The sequence below is a fragment of the Montipora foliosa genome, chromosome 10, assembly GCF_036669935.1.
Source record: "Montipora foliosa isolate CH-2021 chromosome 10, ASM3666993v2, whole genome shotgun sequence".
Taxonomy (NCBI): domain Eukaryota; kingdom Metazoa; phylum Cnidaria; class Anthozoa; order Scleractinia; family Acroporidae; genus Montipora; species Montipora foliosa.
This window is the reverse complement of record NC_090878.1, coordinates 4739523-4766717: the sequence shown is the minus strand read 5'-3', so window position 1 is coordinate 4766717 and position 27195 is coordinate 4739523. Positions and strand designations below refer to the sequence as shown.

The 27195-nt window shown below is 38.3% G+C and overlaps 2 protein-coding genes across 3 annotated transcripts in view; one reads left to right on the top strand and one right to left on the bottom strand.

The window, feature by feature from the left end:
• Positions 1-116: 116 nt before the first annotated feature.
• Positions 117-13300, bottom strand: LOC137974261 (5'-AMP-activated protein kinase catalytic subunit alpha-2-like). Its single transcript, XM_068821129.1, has 14 exons — positions 13097-13300; positions 11581-11722; positions 10465-10558; positions 10085-10317; positions 8946-9015; positions 8805-8853; positions 8143-8248; positions 7169-7271; positions 6245-6359; positions 5695-5789; positions 4629-4767; positions 4387-4457; positions 3434-3499; positions 117-1811 (listed from the first exon to the last, which is right to left on the bottom strand). The coding sequence occupies exons 1-14, from the start codon at positions 13278-13280 to the stop codon at positions 1563-1565; spliced, it is 1716 nt and encodes a 571-aa protein (XP_068677230.1). The 5' UTR covers positions 13281-13300; the 3' UTR covers positions 117-1562.
• Positions 13167-27195, top strand: part of LOC137974260 (thimet oligopeptidase-like) — a 26196-nt gene continuing 12167 nt past the window's right edge. Inside the window, exons 1-10 of one of the 2 annotated variants that reach the window (XM_068821128.1) lie at positions 13167-13468; positions 16752-16824; positions 19043-19109; positions 21988-22027; positions 22162-22234; positions 22773-22904; positions 23013-23050; positions 23770-23882; positions 25985-26039; positions 26128-26175. In XM_068821128.1, coding sequence (XP_068677229.1) covers positions 13313-13468; positions 16752-16824; positions 19043-19109; positions 21988-22027; positions 22162-22234; positions 22773-22904; positions 23013-23050; positions 23770-23882; positions 25985-26039; positions 26128-26175 — 795 coding nt within the window. In that variant the 5' untranslated portion in view covers positions 13167-13312. Of the gene's footprint in view, positions 13469-16751; positions 16825-19042; positions 19110-21987; positions 22028-22158; positions 22235-22772; positions 22905-23012; positions 23051-23769; positions 23883-25984; positions 26040-26127; positions 26176-27195 lie in introns of both variants that reach the window. The other variant, XM_068821127.1, reaches the window with a different exon arrangement.

The window sequence follows — 27195 nt, the reverse complement described above, 5'->3', positions numbered from 1 at the left end:
TGGTGTGTAGTATAAGCAGCATTCGGTTAAGTATATGAGCTCCTTGTGTAGGATATCCAAAATGACGGGTGGCAAAGGGTTGGGAAGAGTCCTCAGAACATACTCATTGTCAAGGCTATGATGCATCCCTTCAACACCCACATGTATTTTTAAAAAATTAATAGTTAACCACGTTTCACTCTGATACCCCTAATTATCCATCACATGGCTAATGATGGTTAGAGTATGCATTATTATAACTTAAGGACGTTCGCGCCAATTGTTTCTGCGCATCCTTACTGCGCACGCAAATGCACACGCCACGTCATACACGAGCGCGCGCGCTAAGTAATAAAATGAGAAATGATAGGGCAAAAGGCCATTGCCATAGCTTTGCCTGGATTTACCGGTCTTGGACGTTCGGTGACCCCTATTTTTCTTTCCAGAAACGGATTTTATTAACAATTATCTCCACGTTGTCCAAAAATGAACAAAAAATCAATGTGGGAAGTTAAAAAAATTTCAAGATTTCTGCTCATGGGACATCGAATCTTGCCATCTTGCGGCTGCAAGGCGAGTGAAACTGTGGTCGCTAAATGCGAACTTGATCTTTAAGGAACCTCACCAGTTGACTAAATTCACTTAATAAGTCCACTTAAACAATATTTGGCAGAGAAGATTTCACTTCAAAGATTTAATTGCAATATATTTGGGTTTACAGACACTGGCCTTATTCGCTAACGATGCCCGATTTTGTCACATTTTGGGTGTTTTTCCGGGCATGTTCCCTCCAAAACGAAGTCGGTGACCCCCCATTTTTTTTACATTTCTGACATAACTAACTCATCATCTTACAGTGGTAAAAGTTTCAGAAAAAAATCAATGTTGAAAAATTTTCGCGCGAACGTCCTTAAGGCCATTGTATCTGCCAATCCCTAGGCCATAGACCTTTATGCAGATACGGCAGCCATTTTGATTTCTATTGTTTCGAAAGATATTATGGGATGCTCAGGGGACAAATTAATATGCATTTGCCCCCTGGGCATCCCATAATAGCTATTTCAAACAATAGATATCAAAATGGCCGCTGTATCTGCAAAAAGGTCTATGCTACAAATAGCATTGGTATTAAAATGTAGATTGGAGCGCTGTTTTGTTCTCCTTAGAATGTTAGGTCAACTGATTTCAAACTAGCCAATTTACATCACAGATTTAAGTACATGTACTTGGGCATTGCAGCCAAAGCAAAATAGGCACAGGAATGTCACTGGGAATGGTCGAGTTGTCCCCCATATTAATTTTCCTAGCTGCTCTTTACTCATCTCCGAAAGTGAGATTTTATCGTTTTTACTGACTGTCAATATCTTTGTAAACAGGAACCACACATCCAGAAAATGGCACTGTTTTTAAACTGATAGAAAAGTGGCACTGTTCTTGTCAAAATTAACTGTTGAATGGGAAATCTCTATCTATTGTCACTCCATGGACTTGGTAGTAAAACCAGTAAGAAAAGCAACCACATTGCAAGATCCATACCAATACACTACACTGGTTACACCACTTCCAATCGAAGCAATTTGATATCAACAGGCAAGTGCAACGATGAGATTTGCACACATTTCCATGAACTCCATAGTGTGATGTTGCCCATTAGATACTTGTGTGTGGAGAGATGCACTGTAATCCGAGTCTTTCAAGCTACTGTAGGAAGAATTTGCTGAAGATTTCCTGGATGATTCAAGATGATCTGGGACGTCTATTGTAGGAAGACTTTTAAAATCCAAAAGATAACTTTTGTGGTCAACTTGGTACAGCTGGAGGGCAATTTTAGTCTAGGAACAAAATGGTTAAACAAATGTTAAAGAAGAAATTGATTTTGCTGTCAAAGACCTCTGTCTGTCTATAATAACATTATTAAGTTAAGTGTTTTAGATCATCGCAGTTATGTACTTTAGGCAGTAACAAAAGGAAAGCCTGACAAACTCAGCCTTGAGAGGGATTCAAATCCATGACCTCTACCAATTGAGCTATCAAGCCAATTGGGAGATGGTAATTTTTTTTGTGAGTACGTAACTTGAGTCCATCAACAATATGGTGAAGGAACAATGTATTGAAAGACCATATGGTGAAGGAACAATGTATTTCTTTCAATCTATTGTTCCCACACCATATCATTGATGGGTTCAGTTACGCACTCACAAAAAAATGATAATCTGCCAGTTGGCTTGATAGCTCAATTGGTAGATCAGCACTGCACCGGTATCACAGTGGCCACAGGTTTGAATCCCATTAAAGCCTGAATTTTTCAGGCTTTCCTTTGGTTACAGTTAAAGTAGCATTCATAACTACTATGATCTAAAATACTTAACTTGTTTCATTCCTGCAGTTCAAATGTATGTCTTTAATGCATTGTTCCTTCATAATAATATGATTGGTGTGAAAATAATGACGGAAAACTATATCATAATAACAAAAATGCTACATGTACATGTAAATGCCAAAATGGACACATTTTCTACTCACTTCTTGCACAATCCCATAATGCAATCCGTTATCATTATTATTATTATTATAATTATTATTATTTTTTATTTATTTAATTTTTTTTTTGGGGGGGGGGAGGTTCTTTACATAAACACAATACAAGTTATTTACTCTTGGGACTGACTATCATGCTTCAGTGAACAGGAAGGATGTCCATTGCTTTTATGTAAAGAGCCCCCCAAAACGGATTTTGCATTATCGGATTGTGCAAAGTAGTGAATTCACAGAAAATTATGAATGCTGCAGCTTTAGTTGAAATCAGTTACAAGCTAACAGCTGTAAGTTCAATAGAAGAGAGTAAGAAAGGACCTTCTCTTCTTAAGGTTGAGCTTAACCCATTGACTCCTGGGAGTGAGACTTGATCGATTTTACTCCGTCTAACACCAGACGATTTTAATCTTCAACTGGGGGTGTCCTAGGTTGCCTGAGGGGTGAATGCGTTAACTGAGGTTCAAAGTTTTAATAAACAAATTTACCCAACAGTATCAATGTATGGTGACCAGCTTTATTGGATTTTACTTAAACCATACATGTATGCATGCACAAACAAAACCTACTTAATAGGTTATACATGTAATTGGTGTTAAAATAATGATACTTAACAATTAGACCCGTACTTGCAGGCTACGGGTCAATAGCCCATGACGCAAAGCTGAATGGGCTATTTACCCGTGGAACTTGAGGGCAAAGGGTCTAATTGTTTTAGTATCACCCAACTAGTCGGACAGAAAAGCAATAATAAAGTTAGCAGACGCAAGTTGAAGAGATATTTATTTGGGAATAAAATGAAAGAAAGCATCACGCTTTTCGCTACTCGAGGACTATTACTAATAGTTCTCTAGTACCAGGATTTGCATTGGTCCACTAGTTGGGTGATACTAAATAATGATACCACAATACATGCACTCACAAACTTTCCAGTGATTTTGTTTCGACTGAGCACTCTAAGATGAAAAGGGTTTATTATTTTCCATTCCTAGCAAACAAAAAAAAAAGATAAAATACCGAATGTAAGATTTTTTATTTTGTCGGAGACTCTTACAAAATTAACAAGAGGCTACGGGTAGCCTACACTCTGTTAGAAGGAATTTTAGCCGATTTCCTTTAAAATTCACAGTATATCACTGATTTTTTATGTTACAATTTACCTTGTTCAATTCCATAGTCTGAAGTCCAAAGTCCACATTCAAAGTGCGATCGTAGAATTTGTATTCACATTTAAAACTGTTGTTAATGGCGATGACTCCAATCAAAACCAGTTTAAAACAAATGCTTTACAACTTTATATGATGGTATCTAAAAATAGTTTTTTTTTAAACAATGCTCAGTTATTAGCCGGGCAGTAAGATGTGTTACCGAGTCATACACGTACGATGACCGGATATTGCATTGCGTGTAACGGAAACACAAAAACTTGTTTCCTGTCATGCACACAATTCCTTACTACATTTCCTCGTTAATCTGTTGGATAGTGCGTCCGTGGTTTAGTGGTCGTTGCTTTTGCCTCTGAAAGAGGGGATACCAAGTTTGAATCCTACCTGGGCTGCCTTCTACGAGGCAAAGTAATCCTACACACGCGCTCCCACATGCATAAAAAAAAACCCCAGAGTTGAATCCTATACATTGTTCTTTGAGGAAAGTAATAAGGGAAATAGAGAAAGTATGAATGGATGAACAAACGCATGAACAAACAAATGAATGGTCAAATGAATGAATGGATGACTGAGTGAATGAATAAAGGAAGAAAGGGGAAGATGGAGGATTACAAGGGAGGAAGGAAGAAAACTTGGAGTAGTTTTTTAAGCAAAGCTGGGCCAGGGGTGGCACATTAAGAAGTTCACTTTCAATAATAATTGTACTTACATAACCCAAGGTCATCATTGCACGATAAACTTCTCCCATAATGTCATTTGGCTTACTCTGTGATCTTATTCCTACACAAAAACAAGTTTAATGTCCATTGAACTATACATGTACACAGTGGTGCCAATTTTTAGTTCCGTGAAGAAGACTGACGACAAAATAACACAGCACTACTGCTAGCATTGAAGAAGATCAATAACATTTAAACCTACAAAAGACAACTTGGTTTAGTTTCAACCTACCTAAATGCCATTTGGGTCGTTTTCCTAGTGCAAGCCTGACATACGGGATTTTCTTTGATGGTGTTGTAGGGAGGACACCTGAGCCAGTTTTTGACACATCAAACTGACCTGAGGAACCCTCGTTTGAAGCAGTTGTAGTCTAGTGAAGTAAAAAAACCACAAACGTTATTTTTCTGAATAACATGTGACATTCCTGCAACAGATGCATAAGTGGAAATCCATTGCCAGACTGATAGTCAAAAGCTTACTGCAATGGCCTGAGAAAGGCAAGCACTCACAACAGAGCAAGAAGAAAGAACTCTAGACCGATTACCAATATGGTAACATACAGAGACTACTTATTAATAACAATTATTCCCCGAAGGCAAAGTGATTATCGGTGAATATTCACTGAGACGAAGTTGAGGTGAATATTCACCAATAATCACTCAGCCTGAGGCGAATAATTGTTTTAGTATAAATACACAGGTGATTATTTCAAAAAAGAGAAAAAAAAAACATTTCAACGCGAAATCATCTTCACTTACAGTGGCAAAACGACTACTGGCAGCCATTTTGTCCGTCGAGGTGATTATCGGCTGATAATCCGAGATAGCGAGCCAATGAGAGCACGCGATTTTTGTATAATCACCTGTGTGTTTTACTAAAGTGAAAATATTGTTTGATAAATGCAGCACAAATGAGAATTGTATAACATGCACCATAAGGGCACAAATCTAGAAAAAATTTAATTATTGAAGTCAACAAAACCTATGATCTGTTCTGGTATAATGACCCCTGAATTTGTTTTATTTTTGACCTTTAGATCGAAGGACAAGGATGACTACGAGTACGAGTTTTTCATTCTGAGCACAATACTATCTAATTATTACTAATCTTGATTAATTTTCAACTGTGACTGCAGTAGTTCTTTTCGCCAGTCTTTACATGTAAATGTAGTTGTTTTTGTTTTCGTTGTGTGCCTTAAGCAATTGCTACACAACTCAGAGGAAAATGTAAAACAGACATTGAACCCACATCTGATCATAGGCTTTCATTGTGTCATTGAATGAGATTTGTCACTTACTACAATAGATGTTGTATCTTTAACAAGGAATTGAGATATGGGAGGTGAGATAGATGAATAGAAATCCTGAACATGTTTCCCCTCCCCTATGGAAGCTGAAAGAAAGGAAAATATTCTCTAAAACAAAAGATCACGCTTATAAGTAACCAATAACATACCAAAGTTAAGACACAATCACTTTGTCTGAGACAAACAACATGTTGGTTCTTTATGGACAGCAATCACAATGTTGACCCTGACTTGAGCCACAGCACATTTAACCTTTTGACTAACAAGCGGGCCTGAACCGGCCATGCTCAGTATTTTACTCTGTCTAATGCCAGATGATTTTACTTGTCAATGGGGAACCCCTGGGATTCAATGGGTTAATAACCCATAAACTCCCAAGCTGGCATGAATCGGCCATATGAGGAACCCCTGCGAGTCAATGGGTTAATGCCTAAAAAGTGGCAGTGTACAATTTGTACATGTACAGTATATCATGTGCACAACAAAATAATTTGCATTCAATTTGTTAGCTTAGGTCTGGTACAGTTACAGCTGTACTTACCTAACATTTTCATTCTCTTATTGTCTAGGATAAGGTGATAAGCAATCTTCAGCTGGTCATGTGGATCACCATTCTTAATTGCCCATCTCACATCAGTTTCGTGACAGTTCAGTTTCTGGTGAGAGATGATTTATTATAGTACAGTTATAAAAATTTACTACATGTACATGTAAATCTTAAAAACAAGGGCAAAACAAAGGAAAGGAACTTTATTTAAGTGTCTAGTCTTCTAGTGCTGGAACACTAATTGGGGACATCGTTAACTGAAATCAACAAATTAACACAAATCAAATCAAATGTTGCTTTTGAGGAGAGGGGAAAACCAGAGTACCCAGAGAAAAAACCTCTCAGTGCAGAGTGGAGAGCCAACAAACTCAACTCACACATGACACTGAGTTTGGAAATCAAACCCGAGCCACATTGGTGGGAGGCGAGCACTCTCATCACTGTGCCATCCCTGCATTATATTAATTAAATATTATTATTCTTTGAATTGTTCATCTTGTTGTCCTTCTTGTTTTCCAGTCAGTGACTTACAGTACATGTACTGTAGATGTCAGGTCACTAAGTTTAAAAACAAAACCTACATGTACAAACCTCTGGAGCCCGTTTCTCGAAAGTCCTCAAACATTACGGGCCATTTTTATGTGTCACAATTCCCTCTGTATCTCAAGAATGGAGAGGATTAATTTTAAGTCATCAAACTTCACAATCTGTTATCTTGAAATCATGTTAAAAGATTAGCTTTCCTGAACAAGTGGTTGACAGGTTCACAATGGCTTTTTGGGTGCAAAAAGTTTTTGGGACTTTCAAGAAACAGGCCCCTGGCCTCACATGAAACCCCTGCTGTGTTTTACACAGTAGAGCCGCGTCTAATGGTGGATGTCTGGGATGAAAATATGAGATAAAAGATGCACAAATTACCTCACAGACTTGTGCCAGGCATTCTTGGTCAATAATGTCACTTTCTAATTTTGATGACGGGAAGAGATAGACAGGAAGATCTTTCCTAAACCAGTCATGGTTTCTGAAAAGACAAAAAAAAACCAGCCTCACGATAAGAAAGTGCACATAAATGAACTAAAATACAGAATACTGTGACTGAATACAACTTTAGCATTGAAAGTAAAGTAAGTAAAAGTAAGTATCATTATTTACCTTCGGATTTTTAGGGTAGCTAGTAGCTAATATCTCTGCATGAGCATTGAACAGAACAACTTTTAAGAATCCCAACTGGCCGGAGGCAAACCAGTTGGCTATTTACTAGTGCAGCCAGGACGAGTGGCCAGAACGTGTCTTGAACCCCTTTAATTAAGGACGGTGCTACTAATTAAAGATATTAATTTTTTGCCCCGGTGTGTGATTATGCAGGAAAGGTAGAAATCAGAGTATCTGGAGATGCGCAGAATGTATGCGCAATAACAATAGTAGGCACCGTCCTTAATCAATCAGCTGTATTCTTGGATGGAAATGGGGTGCCATGGAGATACACGTAATTATTTTGTTCTGTCCACTGAGGCGGTTGGGAGGTAACTTCTTACAAACAAGACATGAGCTTCAAGGCACCTTTCAAAGAATAGAGGGTAGTTGCCATGTGGAAAAGCTTTAGGCCTTTCAGACCTGATAGTGAGACTTATACATTTTATTTTGTCTAATGCCAGAGGACAATGCGGACCACTTCTAGGATGAATGGGTAAAAGCAATCATTCAAGAGTATAACAGAATGCAAGACAGCTATGCATGAAGACCACCAAGCTTGTATAGTGGACCACGTGAGCCATAGCAGATCTATACACACTGTAACTTTTTCGAACTGCTATCAATAACTACATTGACCTTGTAATTATGTTCGTCTTGTTTCAACAATGGTTTTGTGTTACTCTACATTCAACACTCACTTTATTTGTTGCATGGTAGCTCTCTTCATTGGATCAACTTGAAGCATTGAGGTGAGCAGACCACTTGTTTCTGGTGAAAGATGCGATGGAACATAGAATACTCCACCTGCAACATACAAAACAAAAAAAAGATTCATGCTTAAAATAAGATCAAACAATTGCATGTACAATACAATACATATGGGTTATTGACCAAGTGTGAGGTCAAGATGGCCAAGTTCTTTTTTTGAGTGTTTATGGACTGAGACCAAGTCAAGGTCCATAAACATGCAAAAAAAGAACAAGGCCAGTATCCAGCCATCTTGACTGAACAAGCTTGGTCAATAAAGGATTTATTATATGACTTAAAACACCAAAAAATGATCTTTGATCTTGTGGGACCAAGCGAGAAATCCTGAGAGGGCAAGATAGCTCCATCTTGCCTGCTCGGGTAGCCAATTACAGTGCACGATTTGGTTCATCTTGCCCGCTCACGGAGCTAGTCATATCATAAAATACAATACAATACAGTGCAATACAATTCACTAAATCAATACTTTATTGACCACTCCTCATAGGGGCTTTTCAGGGCCAATGAAACACAATCAACAAAACGACAGGACACAACAACAACAACAACAACAACAACTGTTAAGAATCCCAACTGGCAACTTATTTCATACCTTTTATTTTCTTAAATAATGTTGGGATATGCTCATCATCAAATGGCAGCTATAAAAGTAAGTATAATTAAGCAACACGTCAGTTTAAGACATAGTGTATTTATCCACATAAATGTAAATCAAAGTGCAAACAGCACTCACACTTCCACATAAAAGGGCATATAGAATCACACCACAGCTCCAGATGTCCACTTCAGGACCTGCATAAAGTCTGAAATAAAAAAAAATCCTTACCAAAATGTCCGTTGCCTCATATAAAGTACATGTAATTTGCATCTACCAATGTCTATACATGTACTGTATGTACTGGGCTCGGTTGTTCGAAAGCCAATTAACTTAATCCAGGATTACAGTAGCGTAAACTTTTGTTTCATGTTTTCAACTTTTTGGTGAAAGTTTATTTCGCTTATTTTTGTTTTTCAAGATTTACTTCTTCTAATGCAAAGTTTTGCCAAATACCAGCGTTGAACAGTATTTGGGAGTAGACAAATAAACTCCTTGGTTAATTTTTAATCTGGGATTAGCGTTAATCGGCTTTTGAACAACCGGGCCCAGATGTTTAACCTATTGACTCCTGGGAGTAGGACTTTATAGGTTTTACTGTCTAACGCCAGACAGGGGGTGGTTTAGGAGTTAATAGGTTAACAGGCAATTATGTAACCATAACGTGCACTCAGGTTTCAATAAGTTCCCACAACCGACGAAAACCACTGACTACTGCACTCAGAAGTCAGCTTGTTTTTCTCCACATTCTTTCAAACCCAATATTAAAATTCACTTTAAATAATGGCATGACTATTCTGGGGGTGGGGGTAAGGGGTTTGAGGGTAGGAGGTGAGGGGTAGGGGTTAGGGTTCCATATCTGAAACAACCCAAAGCTTACAAAAATACTAACCTTAGGCCTAGTCATTATCTTTAGAAAGCATAGTGTTTAGGCCCAAGGTTAGCATTTTTGTAAGGGTTTGGGTTGTTTCAGCTATAGTCATGGAATAGTCATGCCGTTTAGCAATGACAAGTTGGTTACTTTACATGTACTTAAACCAGCCACCATCTTCAAATTTTTATTGAGACTGCTGTACATGGGACTCGAATTTAAACATCCATGGAATAACTCATCAAAAACCCTTGGAAAAGGAGCTCTTAAGTGTCAAGGTCAGTAGGAATAATTCCTGCCTGGAAGTCTGATTTCCTGTTTCCTTTTTTCTCATATTGCCAAGAGACAACATGTAGCACATACTTGTAAACTACTGTACTGTACTTTAAGTAGGTTGCCGACTTACTTTCCAGAAATGACCTCAGGTGCTGCATAGTTTGGAGATCCACAACTTGTCCTAAGAAATTCACCATCTGTCATCATATTTGACAACCCAAAATCTGCAATCTTCACATTTGATTGAGAATCCAGCAAAAGATTTTCAGGTTTAAGATCCCTGTGTACCACCATATGTCTGTGACAATAATCTACTCCTGAAATAATTTGCTGGAAAAATCTTCTTGCTTCTCTTTCTTCAAGCTGTTAATTTAAGTAAAAATAAAACCAAACAGAACATTAAATGTCATATAAACTACTTATTGGCCATCTTCATGTACATGTAGCATGTCTGCACCTCTTAATAAGACTTGAGCAAAGTTATTTTATGGTTATTGTTATTGTACTTGCCTTCCCATGTTTCAGGATGTAATCAAACAATTCTCCTCCAGACACGTACTCCATCACCATAAATATATCTGATGGTGTGCTTATTACTTGATATCTGAAAAAAAGTAGTAAAAGATTTCATGTATGTGATATTAATTAATGAAATAATTTATTAAAAACTGAACTATGGATATCAGATTTCCAGCACTTTCATTGGCTCACCGGACACAGGCTATCAGTTTATATACCTGCTCCACCTAACGTGGTCAAAGAACGTGTCAGCAACAAAGCGAGCTGAAAACAGTTTTGCAGCTCTGAGAAAAAATTGGCTGACAAAAGCCTTTTTGGATTGGAATTGACCAAAGCAGAAATCAATGCTTCAGTGGAAGAGTTGTTGATCCTGGAGTTTTCAATAAAACAATAATTAAAAATAATATTTTAGAATAATAATAATTATTATTATTCTACTTGTGTTTGCTGGATATGAAATGATTATGACCAACTTGGCACGTTATCTATCACTTCATATCCAGCACGCCCTCATAAATATTCTTGGAAACTAGTAGAAGTCAAGTGGAGGGTTCAACTGCCTCCAAGATTGCCATGTTGAAGTCCCAAAAACTAAATCCTCTTGGCTGTTTGAAAGAGTTGCCTGCAAATTCAGACAGTTTTACAAGTTTATGTAACAGAAACAGTATGAAAAACTTGATAGATACTGTTTTATCAAAATTTTAAATTTAGCGGGCTGCACAGCGGGTCGTACTGTGGAATACGGCCCAGTAATCTAGCCAATCACAGCATGCATACCATCTGAGTGATATAATAATTATTGGTATCTTTTTCAGTGAACTGTTAATACATGTACATTTATGTAGACTAATTGGCCATGAATACATGTTACAGGTTAAATTTGATTTCAGGTCAGAAATTGTCTTTATTTAAGATAATGAATACCAGACAAAAAGAAATTACAAATCAACAGGTTAAAATCATTTTGACCTGAAACAAAATTTAACATGTAATGTACATACCTGTAGTGCATAGTTTACATCAAAGATTGCTATATATATGTTGATAATCATTGTCTGGTCATAAAACCACAGTACAGTCTGGGTGGCTTAAGATAAAAGTACTTACAGTTTTATAATGTGAGGATGCCTGAAAAGTTTTAAATTCTGGATCTCTCTTCTAATTTTTCCCACAACATCTAGATTCTTAATCTTTTGCCTGTTGAGAATCTTCACAGCAACCTTGTGACCAGTAAGCTGGTGGACCGCCACTGAAATTCAGCAGAAAAGAGCTCTTATTAACTTATCACCAATTCAGAACTCAGAAAAGGGTTACCATCACTGACCCTGCATTGTACAATCACCAAGGTCTGCAGTGGAATCCTGTTGTGTTAAGACTGCTGGTAATTAAAGATTGGGCTACAACAAGTGAGAAGCTTTTGCCTTACAGTGAAATTTTCCTACTACTCATTCGACAAAGGACATGTTACATGGAACAGGTTACCTAAAAGCTATTAAAGGAACTATACATTTTTATCACACTGTTTTAGCCCTTTCACCCCCGTGGGGTTCCCCATTGACGAGTAAAATCGTCTGGCATTAAACAGAGTAAAATACTAAGTATGGCTGGTTTAGGGGTGAATGGGTTAACCCATTGACTCCTAGGGGTTCCCCATTGACGAGTAAAATCATCTGGTGTTGGACAGAGTAAAATCTATAAGTGGCACTATTGGGAGTGAAAGGGTTAACCCATTCACCCCTAAACCAGCCATACTTAGTATTTTACTCTGTCTAATGCCAGACGATTTTGGGTTAATCACTCATCAGCTAAATATCCCAATAAGCAGATGATAGAAAGACATAAAACTCTTAGAGAAAAATGAATCTTTAATTTGACAAAGAGACATTCTGGGTTACAAGTAAGGAAACTCATTTCTGTTACATGTATTTTAAACTTAGTTTTAGGATTAATAAGCAGTCAAAACCCGCCATTAATTAACTTTTGATAAATGCTGCAGTGCAGTATTTTTGCGCTTTTTAATTCATCCTCAATATTGTTTATTTTTATATTCATTTATTTTCATGAAAACCTTATATTCACTGTGGCTGGATTTTTTAAATGTAGCTAGACAAATCCACGTCAGCTTTTGTCTGCTTTCATACAATGCACGTAGAAAGATGTGTCTTTAGAGTTCAAAGTTCGCATCTTGAACAAATGATTACAGCTGACAAATACAAGCATTGATTAACACAAAATTCCTATTTAAAAAAGAAACAATAGTGCTTCCTGTTGGTGGCACTTGTCAAACGAAATCTGATCATTGTTCTCGCAGAAATAAACAACGTCAATGTCGTAAACTTAGCCAGCTACAATTGCAATGCAAGTGGTCAAACTATTACAAGAACACAATTTTCCATATAACTTAAACAAAAGAGATAACGAAAGACAGCGTTCCATAAACTGCAAGTCACAGCATTTTGTCGATTCACTTCAAATGAACACAATTTCGTCTCGGGAAATATTTCCGCATGCACAAATTACAACCCGGGCACTCAATGCGTACGCGTACGTGAAATTTATCACGCTTGGCGATGTCGACCAATCAAAAGCTATAATTTAATAAATAAACCCAATAGGCACTTACTTTTAACTTTTCCAAAGGTTCCAACGCCTAGTGTCGCTCCAAGAACATAATTTCCTATACATAACTTTGCTGTGGTCAACGAAGACCGATCGCGGCGATCTTTGGACGCCATTTTGGGATACGGTACCACGTGACTTTTAAGTTGTTTCCTTTTGAAGTTCAAGAACCGAGGCATTATGGTCATTCGAATAACATTAATCTAGTGCTCGAGGGAAAATGGCTTCTACATTGAAGGAAGTGAAATTGCGCTGGGATTTATCCACCGACGAGATCCTCAAGCGAACGGATGAGCTAATCGAAAGATCCAAGAAAGTGTATGATGCTATTGGTGCGCTGAAGCCTGACCAAGTGACTTACCAAAACTGTTTGAAGGTATATATATAGTTGTTGTTTTGTCTTAAACTGTTTTTTGTCCGTGCATTCACACGCTCTGTCCACGTGTGTGCGTGTGCAGATTTTGGCAGCTGGCGTGCAGGTATGATTCATTAGCATGGGACCACTGGTCCTATTATTCTTTTCAAACTTAATTCTTATTTTGCGAAGCAACGATAACTAGGCGCTTGTACTTGAGATGTTGTTTGACGTTTTTTTTTTTTTTTGATTAATGGTGATACAGTAAGCACATGCGAGGGTTACGACTTGTTCTTCACGTGCGAGTTTTAAATGACAATTTCCTCAAAGTTGTCAGTGGCTTTTAGTCACGCTGTTTCGTGTAATGATACAAAGAAAGAACGAAGAAAGCGCAAAGAGCAAAGAAAGAACAAGGGCAATTGATTTTTATGAGCTAAGAGTGTATAAACACTCGTTCGGGTTTTAGCATTTTTGCTCCTTTCTTTTCTTAGTTCCACACAACAGAATTTTTATATAATTTAGCCAAAGCTTTAGAAATTAAAAAAGAACATCTTCTATACGTGATTGTGCGTATTTTCTATGAAAAATAAATTAAATTTAAGCCTTATATTTTTTTCCTGGAAATCCAGACAGGAGGGGGGGTCTTTTGTCTTGGAAATCCAGACAGGAGGGGGGGTCTTGGGCTTCAGGAAATCCAGGTGAGAGGGGGGGTTAAAAAACGACCCCATCCGTTGGGGGGGTGTGGATTTTTTCTGGAATAACCCATATTTTTAAATGGGGGGTGGCTAATGCAATCGGCCACCAAACTGTACGCTAATATATTATAAGTTGTCTGACGTTTGTTCCCAAATTTGGCGATTTAGGAGGGACAGATTGGAGACGGTAACAAACTCTTGAAATGACACTAAATAAAAGAAGTAGAAGCTATTAAAAATACCTTACTAACCTACTTGGCCAAAAGTGTAGACGCGGCAGGAACCCATGACCCGGAGCCTACAACTCTGCTGTGTTGTGTAATGGCGTTTTCACTGACCAATTTATTTTTAGATTGAATTTCCCACGAATGAGACTCCCACAGGAGCCTGATGACCAATTACAAGAAATTAAGCTGACGTCATAGGGTCACCGAACCGGAACTGCCTTTGTTTTTTTCCGGAACAGATAGTCTAAAAATAGATCGGTCTGTAAAAATGCTGTTACATGTACATAGGCCCAGTATGGGAACTGTAGGCTCTCATGGGTTCCTGACGCGGCCATTTGTCTAGGGTGTAGCGCCACCAATTTCTCACAAACCACACTTCAGTCGATGGTAACTGCAGTTGCATGCATGGCGATGACGGCCAAATCTGAGAGACTTTCGGTGGACATTGTGTTGCGAAGCCAAGTATGGATCCTCCGAATACAAGTATGACGAGAATTTTTAGAAGTTCCCTCACGTTTGGAAAGAAGATGTTGTCTTCGCTACTAGTGAGGAGACCGAGATGGATTCATGATACGATTCTTCATGTCGCTTCCAGTGGTTCATCCATTGAAACAGTTCACTTTCGAAAGATGATGGCAATGGCATCAGGTGGCTCCACTTCTGATGCAGTACTTGCGCAAATTCTAGTGTGGCCTCTTCAGACATAGAAGTGATTACTTGAGGAATAAGAGCACAGAGCTCATAACGTGCCCTCTTTTCCTTACTGAAGTGGCTTTTGAGTTCTGAACAGATTCTGTCAAGGAAAGGTATTACCACCGTTTGTTTCCAGTACTGTGCAGCTGACTCTTCTGGGTAGTTTTCTTGATTTATTTGTCTACTGCAAACACATGGACATTCTTCAGACCCTCCTACCAGTTCTGATAGACTAAAAGCTTTCTGATGCATGCGTTGAAACCATGGGTCAATCACATTGCAATTTTCTGGAAACCAAAGTATACCTCGACAAGCCTTCCTTGCAGAGTGGTGACGAGTGGTCGCATTGGCTCCAGCATCTCTTTAGCACAAACAAAGCTTAATTAAAATACATGTATGTCCAATGCTTATCATACTGTGTCGGAGTCCATTTGCCATCGTCTTAGTTTTGACATCCAGCTCCATTCTTCGTTGTTTGGATAAAACTGGACATCATCATTTATGGGTACACATATTTCATTAAGTGTGATGACAATGTATTCATACAAATCAAAAATTGTTTCAAATGTGGAGTACCTCTCGATCCACCTCGTCTTGCACTGAAATCAGAAAAAATGAAATCAAATGTTGGTTTTTGAGGAGAGGGGAAAACCGGAGTACCCAGGAAAAAACCTCTCAGGGCAGAGTAGAGAACCAACAAACTCAACCCACATATTGTCGTTAATGTCTCTGTTTCTTATGTTTGTGTGCTAACTACTAGTTATGAGCAAACATTGACTCAAGTTGGCGTTAATGTGGGAGCGCTGCCTTGCGTTAAGTTAGCCTGTGCGACTTCCGGTGATTGTGTGACAAAGGAACCTCACTTATCCCCCCAGCACTACAAGCTGAATGTAAAACAGCATGTGCTGGATCGGACAAGAGTATTGGTTAGCAGGTGATATTCAAAAGGCAACGCAGCCAACAAGCTTGGGGCTTAACCGCCACCAATGCATGCAAGGCAATGCATCCCCCCAAGCCCAAAGACAAAACTGGAAAAATGACAAGAAACTAGATTTATGCGAAGTGTCCAGAAACAGCCGCCGTCCTGGGATTGACAGACTCTAACATAGATTGAAGAGTTCTAATGTACAGCTGGTAACAATCCAAGTACCAGTGATCTAAAACTTTTATAAGCCAGTCAGGCAAGCCAGCTGCAGCGGCAACTGAGACTGAGACCGCGCCTGTACGAAAGCTATGGCTTCTTAGGCTCCGATAGGGAAGGCTGGCAATCCTTGTACTATCCTGAAGGAGGTTGGACACCATGCCACGCCCTGCTGAGCTCACTTGCGAAATATTTCGTATCTCCACGCGGCCATGTAATATCCTCTATGTTAGCTCATACATACTTATGAGGCTTACACGCGTATACTCTATATGCGTACATGTATGTGTGTATATGCATTCGCATATACATGTACGCATATTGGGCTGACGTGAATTACGCATATATTTTGGTTTGGATATATCTGAGGTGAACTGTACCATGGCATCAGTAAGTGAAAATGTACATTGTAATATATTATTCTGTATAATTATTGTCAAGAGGTTTGTTATCTAGTTTTGTCACCAACCAAGTATTCTGAAAGCACACAGTCAGGTAACACTTTTAAAGAAAGGTTTCCTGATTTCCTTGTTCTCTTTTATTCTCAGGCATTGTGTGATGATACTACTGAATACCATACTGCAAAGTCCAACCTGGATTTTCCTCAACATGTTTCAACAGGTGAACAACACTGCTGCTCGTTTTTTAAACATTATTTAATTAACCATTCACACCTTAAGTGTCAAACTCTCAGGAAGAGAGGGGGGCGGGGGGGGAAGGGAGGGAGGAGGGTTAAAAGAAGGGAAACATGCACTAAAGCTGAATAGACCATTTTACAGTTGTGTGCTTGGTTTCCTGGCCTTTTGAATGAAAGTGAGGCTGGAGTTGACTTTGCTTTGATAGAAACCTCACTGCTTTTCTTATGTAAATTCCTACTAATTAGCATGAGGTTTCTATCAAATCAATGTCAGCTCCAGGCTCACTTTCATTCAAAGGCCAGGTAACTGAGCACACAACTGTAAAATGGTCTATTGAGTAATAATAATAATGATAATGATAATGATAATGACTACTTAAAGTGCCTGTAACCTCCAAAATTTTATTGGGCTGAAAAAAATCTTTATGTTTTACTGTCCAAGATTTAGCAATTTTTTTTTCATTTCCAATCGTTGAAACCTCGTTTTTTAATGACTTTTTAAAGTTTTTTATTTTTTCTGCCCAACCAAGTGAAGCGAAGACTGAGTCTAGTGATGTCATTCCAGGATCTCGGTCATTTGCATCAACTGGTAGTCGTGTAAGCAAAGAACACTGCCTTTGGCACATTCACAGAGTTCCTTCGGCGCTGCGCTCAAGCCTTCTTGCATGCGCTTCGCGCACCATTGTTGACTCCTCTACATTATCTTGTGTTGTTTCTTCCATGGTTGTAGGACGTTCTACTGCAGTACTCTTATTCCTCTGGTGTTTTGTCTCGGGTTCCGTTGACGAGAACATCGGGACTTTCATAACCATCTTTATTCCTGTAAATAATAAATAAAAATAAACTCTTAAAATAAAAATAAAGATAAACTCTGGGATTGTACTTTGAGCATGTTGAGAAATGTGCTCATTTAGAAGGAGATCTTATCTGGTTAGCCGAATATGTTTCATAAGAAGGACGTGTACGAAAGAAATGTTTATCTAACAAGAGGCAATGCTCTCAACAATAATTTTCTCACCTTCCTCTTGCTTCGCTCGCTTTCAGATGGTTTTACACTCTCTCCTACAGAATGTACAGCCGGTGTATGAACAGTTGGAAAAACACAACTCCAACTTCATCTTTTCGCAGTCTTTGTTGAAGATTGTCCTGAGTTAGATCTGAAAACTTCACTGTGAAGTAGTTGTCTTCGAACACACAGCCGAGTATTTGGTGGGCTTCCAATGTGCCCGCTTCAAGTGAACAAAGTCAACCCACTCTTTTCTTCTTTTTCTTTTCTGCGGGTTCTCTGCTCCATAAACAGGTAGTAGATGAAGTCCAATACCTTTCTTCTGATTTGGAGTGTTGTTACACCCGACCAAGTTGTTGATCACGGTGCTCGCAAGAGAAATCCTGGTATGAAGTCAGGAATCGTGCTCGATCCAGACCCAGTTTGATAGTGTTGTAACTCGGTAATGTTTCAAATGGGGGTCTACTTTTGTCTACTTTGAAAATTCACAGAAAATTGAGGTTTCAACCGAATGAAAAAAATTTTACGGAATCTTGCTCAGTGAGATATAAAGATGTTTTCCGGCTCAAAAAAAATTTAAGGGGTTATAGCACTTAAATTAATAACAGAGAGTGAGGTCCTTACAGCAAAATCTCAAAGTGAGGCCTTGCCGTATTGACCAAGCAATAGCAAGGTCAATACAGCTAGGCAAAGTTTTGAGATTTTGCCATTAAGACTGAACGGTCAAGGTTATTAAGTTGTTTATTATATGATGTATGACTAACAGAATGGTTCTAAAGAAGATAAAACTAATTTGCATAATCCATAAATCGTCCTGTGGGCATGTTGGGAGAATAATGCCCTATCAGTTAGCTGCACTTAGCTAATCACAGAGCGCATTATATCGGCCAGAAACACCAGCCATAATTTATAATAATATTGTTTCAGTACATAATTACTCAGGTAGTAATAAAGTGTTTTTTCATAATTGAATTCTTTGATGATTAAAAATTGTCTCATCTTTGATGACATTGACAAAATAGGAGGCATCCATTTTTTAATTCAGCAGCCATGCTGTAATCACTCTGCATGTGGTGACTAAAGCAACATAAAATTTTATTACGGAAAATAATCTCAGTGACTCTGTTGCGTTGCATTGCAATGCCTTCAGGGGAGCTTTAAGTTCTTATCTTTCAAAACGCCCATTTCTGTTGCAGACAAAGACATCAGGTCAGCTAGTACTGAAGCTGATAGGAAACTTTCAGAATTTGAAGTAGAAGTCAGGTACTGTAGCCCTTTTTCTTTATATGTTGTCGTTAAATTTTAAAGTACGCCAAAACTTAAATGTTAATTTTTTCGTTTCTTATACCTAAGTCTCCCCATCCAAAGCAAACATATGTCATCATTGTCACCCAGAATCTGCAAAAGAGGTTAAGGATACAATTAGCTGAAATTTTTCATGCTGGGTTGAAGTTTTCAAACCAGGTAGTTCTCATCAAACCACGGCTTATACATCTTAACTATTAAATTGAACCGTTTGACTGAATCAAACTGGTGGTTAGTGACTTTCACCATTGGAAGGGGTGTTCTGCTATTGATAAATTTTCAAGATGCCCCTACATTTGATTTTATTATAAATATCATGGAAATGTGGTGTATTATGATTGCACTTAACAACTGCATCGCTAAATGGAGGTTGGGTGACTGGTATATGTCCAGGGGCTTCCGTTGGTGCCCAGCTGTGTCCTGAAGGTACAATGTACTTGGGATACCAGTAGTAAACAGCCTGGATTGACAAAAGATGACAAGGACTGGCGAGTCAAGGGAGAACTATCTTGGTGTTGAAAAAGTGGGCCATAACTGTAACCTCAAACAGTAAGGAACAAGCAGAGGGCTGAGATGGATCGTACATGTATGGAGGATGAACCATAAGCCAAAAAAATAAAGCGCCCTTGTGGAATGGATCAGTCTTCAAACACAGTCATGTTGAATACTACATTGTAGAAGGATTTTGAGCACTGGGAGTCCACCTGCAGGTCTTCTGCAGTGAGATGAACTTCTGGGTTAAAGGGAGAATTCATTTCACAGGTAAACTGTCATGCTCATAGAAAACGAAAGAAACCAAGACAACAAGCAGCCCAGAACACAATGTGCCCTTTGTTGGCGAGATGCAAAGGTCTGGAGGATAATCTTCATGACGTCCCCTTTTATAGTCTGGCAGAGGATCTGACTAGAGCCCTGTGGGCACTTGATGCCCTTTAACACTCACTGGAGTTGGAGAAAGCCTGCATGGGAATCTGCAAAACCATTATCAATATGGAGACAGCAAACTGCTGATAAATATACCTTTAATTAATAGAAGTGTGGTGAAGGCGATCTGCAAAATGAGCAGAAAAACGAATCAGAGTATGTTTTAAATCCAGGAGGACCCCAACTGAGCTATCTCCACCAAATTCATTGCGACAAAAATCCTGGAGCTGAAAATGTGCGCAAATGTGAACTCTTCTTGTGGAAGAGGCCAACCCTTGTGTAAAGTAATACTGGCAGTTGTTTGGCAAAGTACCTGGAGCTCTTCAAGGAAAGAGCCAGGTATTGATGCTTGAAGGGCTAAATGGTGGAATTTCTGAAATCTGAAACGAGACAGAGTGTCAGCTACAGAGTTCCTAGCACCCGCCACTGAGGAAGCAGTAAAAGAAAAAGGAGTGCAGAGTGACAAGAAATGAAGCAAAACCATCAGTTTGGGATCTCATAAAGTGCCAGATCACAAAACCTCAGTTGTCCCAACAAAACTCAAAATATTTTGATGACCACTGGCACTTTATGTCCAGAGATTCATTATGAATGATATATGCAAATTTATGAAGTATCAATTTACCGGTAAGTCTAAGCATTAGCTACCTATTTCTAACAATAAGTTAAGGGTAAAGCATAGCATTATCTTTAGCTTAGGGTAAAGGCAGCAGTTTATCCTTACTTGAGGAGCAGTTTTTGGCGGACACTTTGTGACACTTATTGAAATCCATTTGATTAATTACATTTCTGGAATATCTGACCACCAGTGGTGCCAAAGGGGTGTGGCAATCACAACGGGAAAAAATTCTCTGTATGCAATATAGAGGGGATCTGAGATGAAGACCAAGCACTCACAAACCAGTTCCTTTGGAAAAAGATTCCATAGCCAACAGCCCCTGCTGCGTCAGATGGCATCTGAAAGTTGGGTAGTGGTGCCCAGTGAGGAGTGAAAAGTGTAAGACATGTGGCAGGACCCTCAAGTTTATCAGAGTGCAAACTGGATACCCCAGTCTGCACTTTTCTGGTTGGTGGTTCTTTGGAATTACACCAAAGTGACTCACATGGAGATTGTCTAAGGGGGAAGGAGTCTCATATAGTGATGTCCAGCATCATGGCCTCATAGAAGTTTATTGCATAGGTACTCATCAATTCATGACTGCTGTTTGAAGTAGAGCCGATTGCATGTTCCCAACCACTAAAGCCTAATGACACTTACGAGGAATCAAAGCCAGCATGAAAGCCATAAATTGAGCAACTCCGTGGATAGTTTGTGAGCATTAATGGGGGATGCTAGAAATGGATGATGCAGTGATGAGAAAACCTAACTCAGAGATCCATGTGGGGCAGCACCAGCTTACTGCAGAACAACCTAAACGCAAACAGAACTGACAACTGCAACCAAACCACCACCAAAAGAAGGAGGTGAAGATCTCATTGTCCCTTCATACAGTTTGTTGAAATTGTTAAAACTGGTTTGAGCCCCCTGAAGACCAGTTGTTAATTTGGTGAAACTTCTTGTGAGCACAAACAGGAACAACGTCAATGAGCATTGGAAGAGCTACAAAATTAATATTTTTTTTTTGGAAATGAAATAGACTGGGGCTGGCTTGGGCGCTAGCTTCACTCCATAAAATGATTTATGAGTGAAAACTGCACTTCCTGACTGCAGACACACTAGGCACTGTCAAGATTGCAAAGAGGTTTGCTTGTGTTTGTGAACTATGCAAGGACAACCATTATTTTTGGAAATAGTCAAATAGTCAATACTCTGTTACATAACCGTTAAAGTAGTACCATGTTATGTATAACCAGAGTAACAATATGCTGATTGCTTCCATCATTTTTTCCATGCGTCTCCATTGTTTTACAGTATGCGCAAGGATGTCTTTGATAATCTTGTGGCCTTCCAGGTGATTAAAATAAAATCAATTAATTACATCATGATGACTGTCAATTTTGCTTAATATTTTAAGAGTGGTTTTAATTTCATAAGTCTTGCTTTTTTGAAGGAAATAATATTTTTTTCTTTGAAATTCCCAAGAAGAACAACAAAACACCATTGACATCAGAGGCTTCCAGGGCTCTGGATCGGTTAATCAAACTCGGACAAAGAAATGGTGAGTTGAATCAAATTTTAGTTTTTTATGACCTACATGTATGTACTGTATCCTGCTCTCAGTTGAGTGTTTAAGACACATTATCCACAAAAAATTAATAAGTTAATTTAATTGACACATGCCCTAGCCTCTAAGCAAACCTAGGCCAGCTGCCTTAACAGGACTGCCATTTTTTGTCATGATAGGTTTTTGGACAGCCTTTAGTTTAATTTGGACTGCTGTTGTACAACCATTTTTAAGCTTTAGTTTACGTTTGTATGTGGTTTTGCAAAGCATGACTTTGATGCAATTTAACTTATTTCATTGTGTAGCTAGTCTGGTGTACATTACGGTATAACGGTATAATATTTTTGGGTCATCCTCATCACTAGGATGGGGGGGGGGGGGGGGGGTTATGATGCCTGGAGTACAATTTATTGATTGCTGCAGTCTCTGTGAAAACCATGATGGCTTAAGGTTGTCTCAGACTATCAATTTCACTTCTACACATAGCCCATGGAACTGGGCCAATGCAACAGATTGCATTTGTTTTGTTTAGGTCTTCATCTACCAGAAGAAGTTCAAACAGAAATAAAGGCAATCAAGAGTCGTATGAGCAGTCTGTCAATTGACTTCAGCAAGAACTTGAATGAGGAAAACACAGTACTGGAATTTAGCAACAAAGATTTAGGTAAAATAGATAGGAATTCTTTTGTCAGTAAAGGCACTTTTTGGTCAACTTTAATTTCACAAAGAGTCTATGAATTTTTTAAATCAAATTTTCTTTTTTTTTTAATAGTTGGTTTGCCAGATGACTTCATAAACAGCTTAGAAAAGGTAAAAATAATTAATAGGCTGACTACAAAGATGCTTGTCCATGTATTATTACTTTTCATTGACAACCTGGCAACACCTTTATGTTCCAGCATTGCAAGAAGGTTTCCCGGTAGATGTTTTTCTGCAATGGAATATGATCATAATTAATAATGTAGTAGATTAAGAAAAAGAAAAATGTAATATCTGCTCACAAATAGCATAGCAGGGCAGGCAGAAAAAACAATGAAGTAGGTTGGGATGTTTTCTGGCAGCTGGCTTAACTTTTGTTCAACATCCATCCATCTTGACTGAACAAGCTACATGTAGGTCTGACTCAATAAAGCTTGAAAACAAAATGGGCTGACAAGATGGGCCCATATTGCCCACTCAGTTAGCCAATCAGAAGAGCTTTATCTTGCCTGTTGGCAAAGAGTTTGGGATCATGTTTACTTGCAGCTTAGTCAGCTGTGGTGTGGCCTAGGTGTATAATGCTCAGAGAAATGCATGTACTTGCCTCTATGTCTTCATGTACATTTTACTTCAAGCTTATCTCAAATTGCAGGGTAATAAAGGAAATAATACCACCTTTTGTTCTGTAATTTGTATCATTGTATGATTGAGTCTCTGGCCCTGAAAAGCCCATCTGTTGAGTCAGGTCAATTATAAGTGTGTAATGTAATTATGTATTATTATTGATGCAAATTAGTAATTATTATTTTATGTTTTATTATTTGTTCTAGACGGAAACTGGATTGAATAAAGTTACCCTGAAGTATCCACACTATTTTCCAATAACAAGAAAAGCATCCAATCCACACACCCGCCAGAAAATTGAATATGCTTTTAACAGAAGGTACATAGGCATTCTCCTAATATGTAATTCACATTGTGCCTGAAAATTCTCTCACTGCCCCAACAGGAATCAGTAGATTAAATAATAATAAAAGGACAGTGGTGGTACACTGAAAAGGTAACACATTTACATCAGGTGTAAATCAAGCACAAAAGTGCACATCATAGCACTTGGATGATTCAAGCAAGGAATGTAGACCTTAAATGTGCATTTAACAAATTGAATGTTTCAGCATTGTCTGACTGTACTCTTATCTACGATCATGACATTCGTCGTCACAGTAGTCAAAATGTAGTGAACTGATGAGGCACAGCTGAGTAAGCCCACAACAAATTTTGACCACTGTGATGATGAATAAATTATTTAAAAATAGAAGAACCGTAGCCAGGGTAAAACATATTAAAAAATTATTATAAAAAACGTTCGCTGGCTATATACAGTTAAAAACTTTCGAGCTTTCAGCTGTCAGGCTACAGCCTTCAATGGAAATGAATGGAAAAAATGATGACAACTACAATATATACAAAAATAGGTGAGAAAAAGAATATAAAAACGAGAAGAAATATTTGTCAAAAAAACTAATTGTTCTTTTTTAAAAGAATGGAGTATTGATTAGGGAGCGGCCTAGAATTGTTATGTTATGGAGTTATGTTGGCGAGACTGGCAGATTCTTTGAAACCAGAAAAAAAGAACATATGAGGAATGTGAAGTCTTACGCAAGAGGCTCCAACATCGCTAAACACGCTTGGTCTTCAAATCACTCTTACTATTGACTTTAAAAATTCCCAAGTGATTGACAAGGGTTCTTCTCGTACCCGCAAGACACTGGAATCTTGGCACACCGCTTCGATAGATCATGCAGATAACAATTCTAGGCCGCTCCCTAATCAATACTCCATTCTTTTAAAAAAGAACAATTAGTTTTTTTGACAAATATTTTTTCCCGTTTTTATATTCTTTTTCTCACCTATTTTTGTATATATTGTAGTTGTCATCATTTTTTCCATTCATTTCCATTGAAGGCTGTAGCCTGACAGCCGAAAGCTCGAAAGTTTTTAACTGTATATAGCCAGTGAACGTTTTTTATAATAATTTTTGAATAAATTATTGTTCTCGATAAGAGTACAGACAACACTGAACCACATTTGATTATTTTGTTTTTTACCACTTCAACATAAAAGAAAAATATTTCAGAGCGTGACCAAGATCATGACATAAAGAAAGAGCAAGCATGGTCTATAACATTCTCGTAATCTGATTGGTTTACTGTATTTGAAATGAGCATTTACATATGATTAGCTATAGATGGTTTTCACCGGATGTCACAGCAGCCATGTTGGTGACTACAGAACAATAGAGAAAAAAGTCTTTTGGGAATTTGACTCTATTATAATGCAAAACATGAGCCACAATTTGCAATTGTTTTGTGCACCAACATGGCTGTCTCGTCACGTGATTGAAAACCATCTATTACAACAAGAGAAAGTTGGCATAAGCAGCACTTTCTAGACTCTTATGAACAACAGAAAATTAGCCTATCAAATTGCGAGATTACAAGCGATTGTGTCAAAAAGCTCTGTTCCCTTTGACTTATGATGAGAAGCTTGAAGACCACTAGTAACAGTTTGTTTGATTGGAGAATATTGATCAGTTTGCACTTCTGCAATTTCTCTGGTTTTGATTCCCAATTCAATCACAATTCAACACAAAAACCCAAGAAATTCCCTACAGATTCTCTTGATCGTGACTTGAATCTTCCGAAGATACAGATTGCAATTAAAATTAAGCAGCTTTGTAACTTCTTCTTAATTTGATTTGAAATAAATTTGCAATGATTAAGAAGTTGAGATCTAAATCATTTCTAAGATTCATCAATAATTTGTTTACGACAAACAGCAAAATTAATGTCCTTTCTGAAATTTGTTTGGCAAAAATCAAAGAAGCTTGTTCGATTTTGGCTCATTTTTGCCTGTAATCTACAGAACTGATATCAAGTAATTCATCAAAATTTATTCCACTTTATTCATTCAATTCAATGAAGAGAGAGGCAATTTAGTTGGAATACTGCTGGTAAGATAATTATGCTCTTATGACTGTTTCAGGTGTATAGAAGAAAACACTCCAATTTTAGAGGAGCTAGTTGAACTTAGACAAAAGGTATGTTGTAACGTAACTTGAGTTCTTTTGGTTTTGGTGATATGAGAAAGGCATGATTCATAGAAATCAGTGCTGTTCTCTCTTGCAGATGGCTGATCTTCTGGGCTATCCAACTCATGCAAGCTACATCACGGATGTAAGAAACAATTAAATTGTGGGGCTTGGTGAATGTGAAAACTATCCTACAATGGGAACATCTTTTCGAAGAATATTAATATCTGATAACAATGGAGTAATCATGTCAAGTGTTTCTTTCATTGCTACTCACCTGTTAAAAAAATTGTTTTACACCCTGAGCAAGACTTGAACCCATGCCTTGCTGTTGCTAGTCAGGTGTGCTAAATGCCACTTTTCTGGCCGCCCACCCACACGGGCCCCTTTTTTCCTTTCAGTCAGGTTGTTTACTTACGAGGGCAATCGTCCTTAACCCACTTAGGGATGCGGCTCGTCAAGCTGGCCGCAGTCCTACAAGTCCCTCAAAGGGCACAGGTTTTGCATTGGTGAAGCTTCTACTTGGGCTGCCGCTGGCTTGCCAGATTGATTAATAATTAAAGTTTTAGGCCGTTGGTCATCAGATTGCTAACAGGTGTACATCTGTGCACCTAGTAATGTTTTACTTTCTGCCTCCCCACGCATGACCAGCATTTCCTGTTAACCGTCTATCTTTTGCAATTTCTAAAGTTCTTTCGCTTGGGAGGATCAGAGGTGGTTAAGTCTTGCAGCCACTTCCTCAAGCTGTTATGTTAAATGGGCTAGCCAACTGAAGATCCCTGAGCTGAGTGTTTCTCCATTCAAGTGTTTCCTGCCACTGTAGAAACAGGGTTTTAGGAATTGATCAACAAGAGAACAACACATCAGTAATCTGCTGCAATGCTAGTTTGGTGGTCCCAGATGTACTGCATGTACAGGTTAGCATGTCATAGGTCAAGTCCTTCTCAGGGCATAAAACTGATTTTCCTGGTGGGTGTGTTGGAAGCTTAAGAGTTTCATGTTTTTACTTTGGTTGTTGTATCATTTTTCTAAGTGTTTCATTGCCTTGAAAGCTGTTTCTACATTTTCATTGAATTATATGGCTTCCCAATACATTTTTGGGTACATGTAAATGCAGTAGAAAATAGGTTAATAATAAAGGAAGCTGGCATTCTGTAGCATAGAA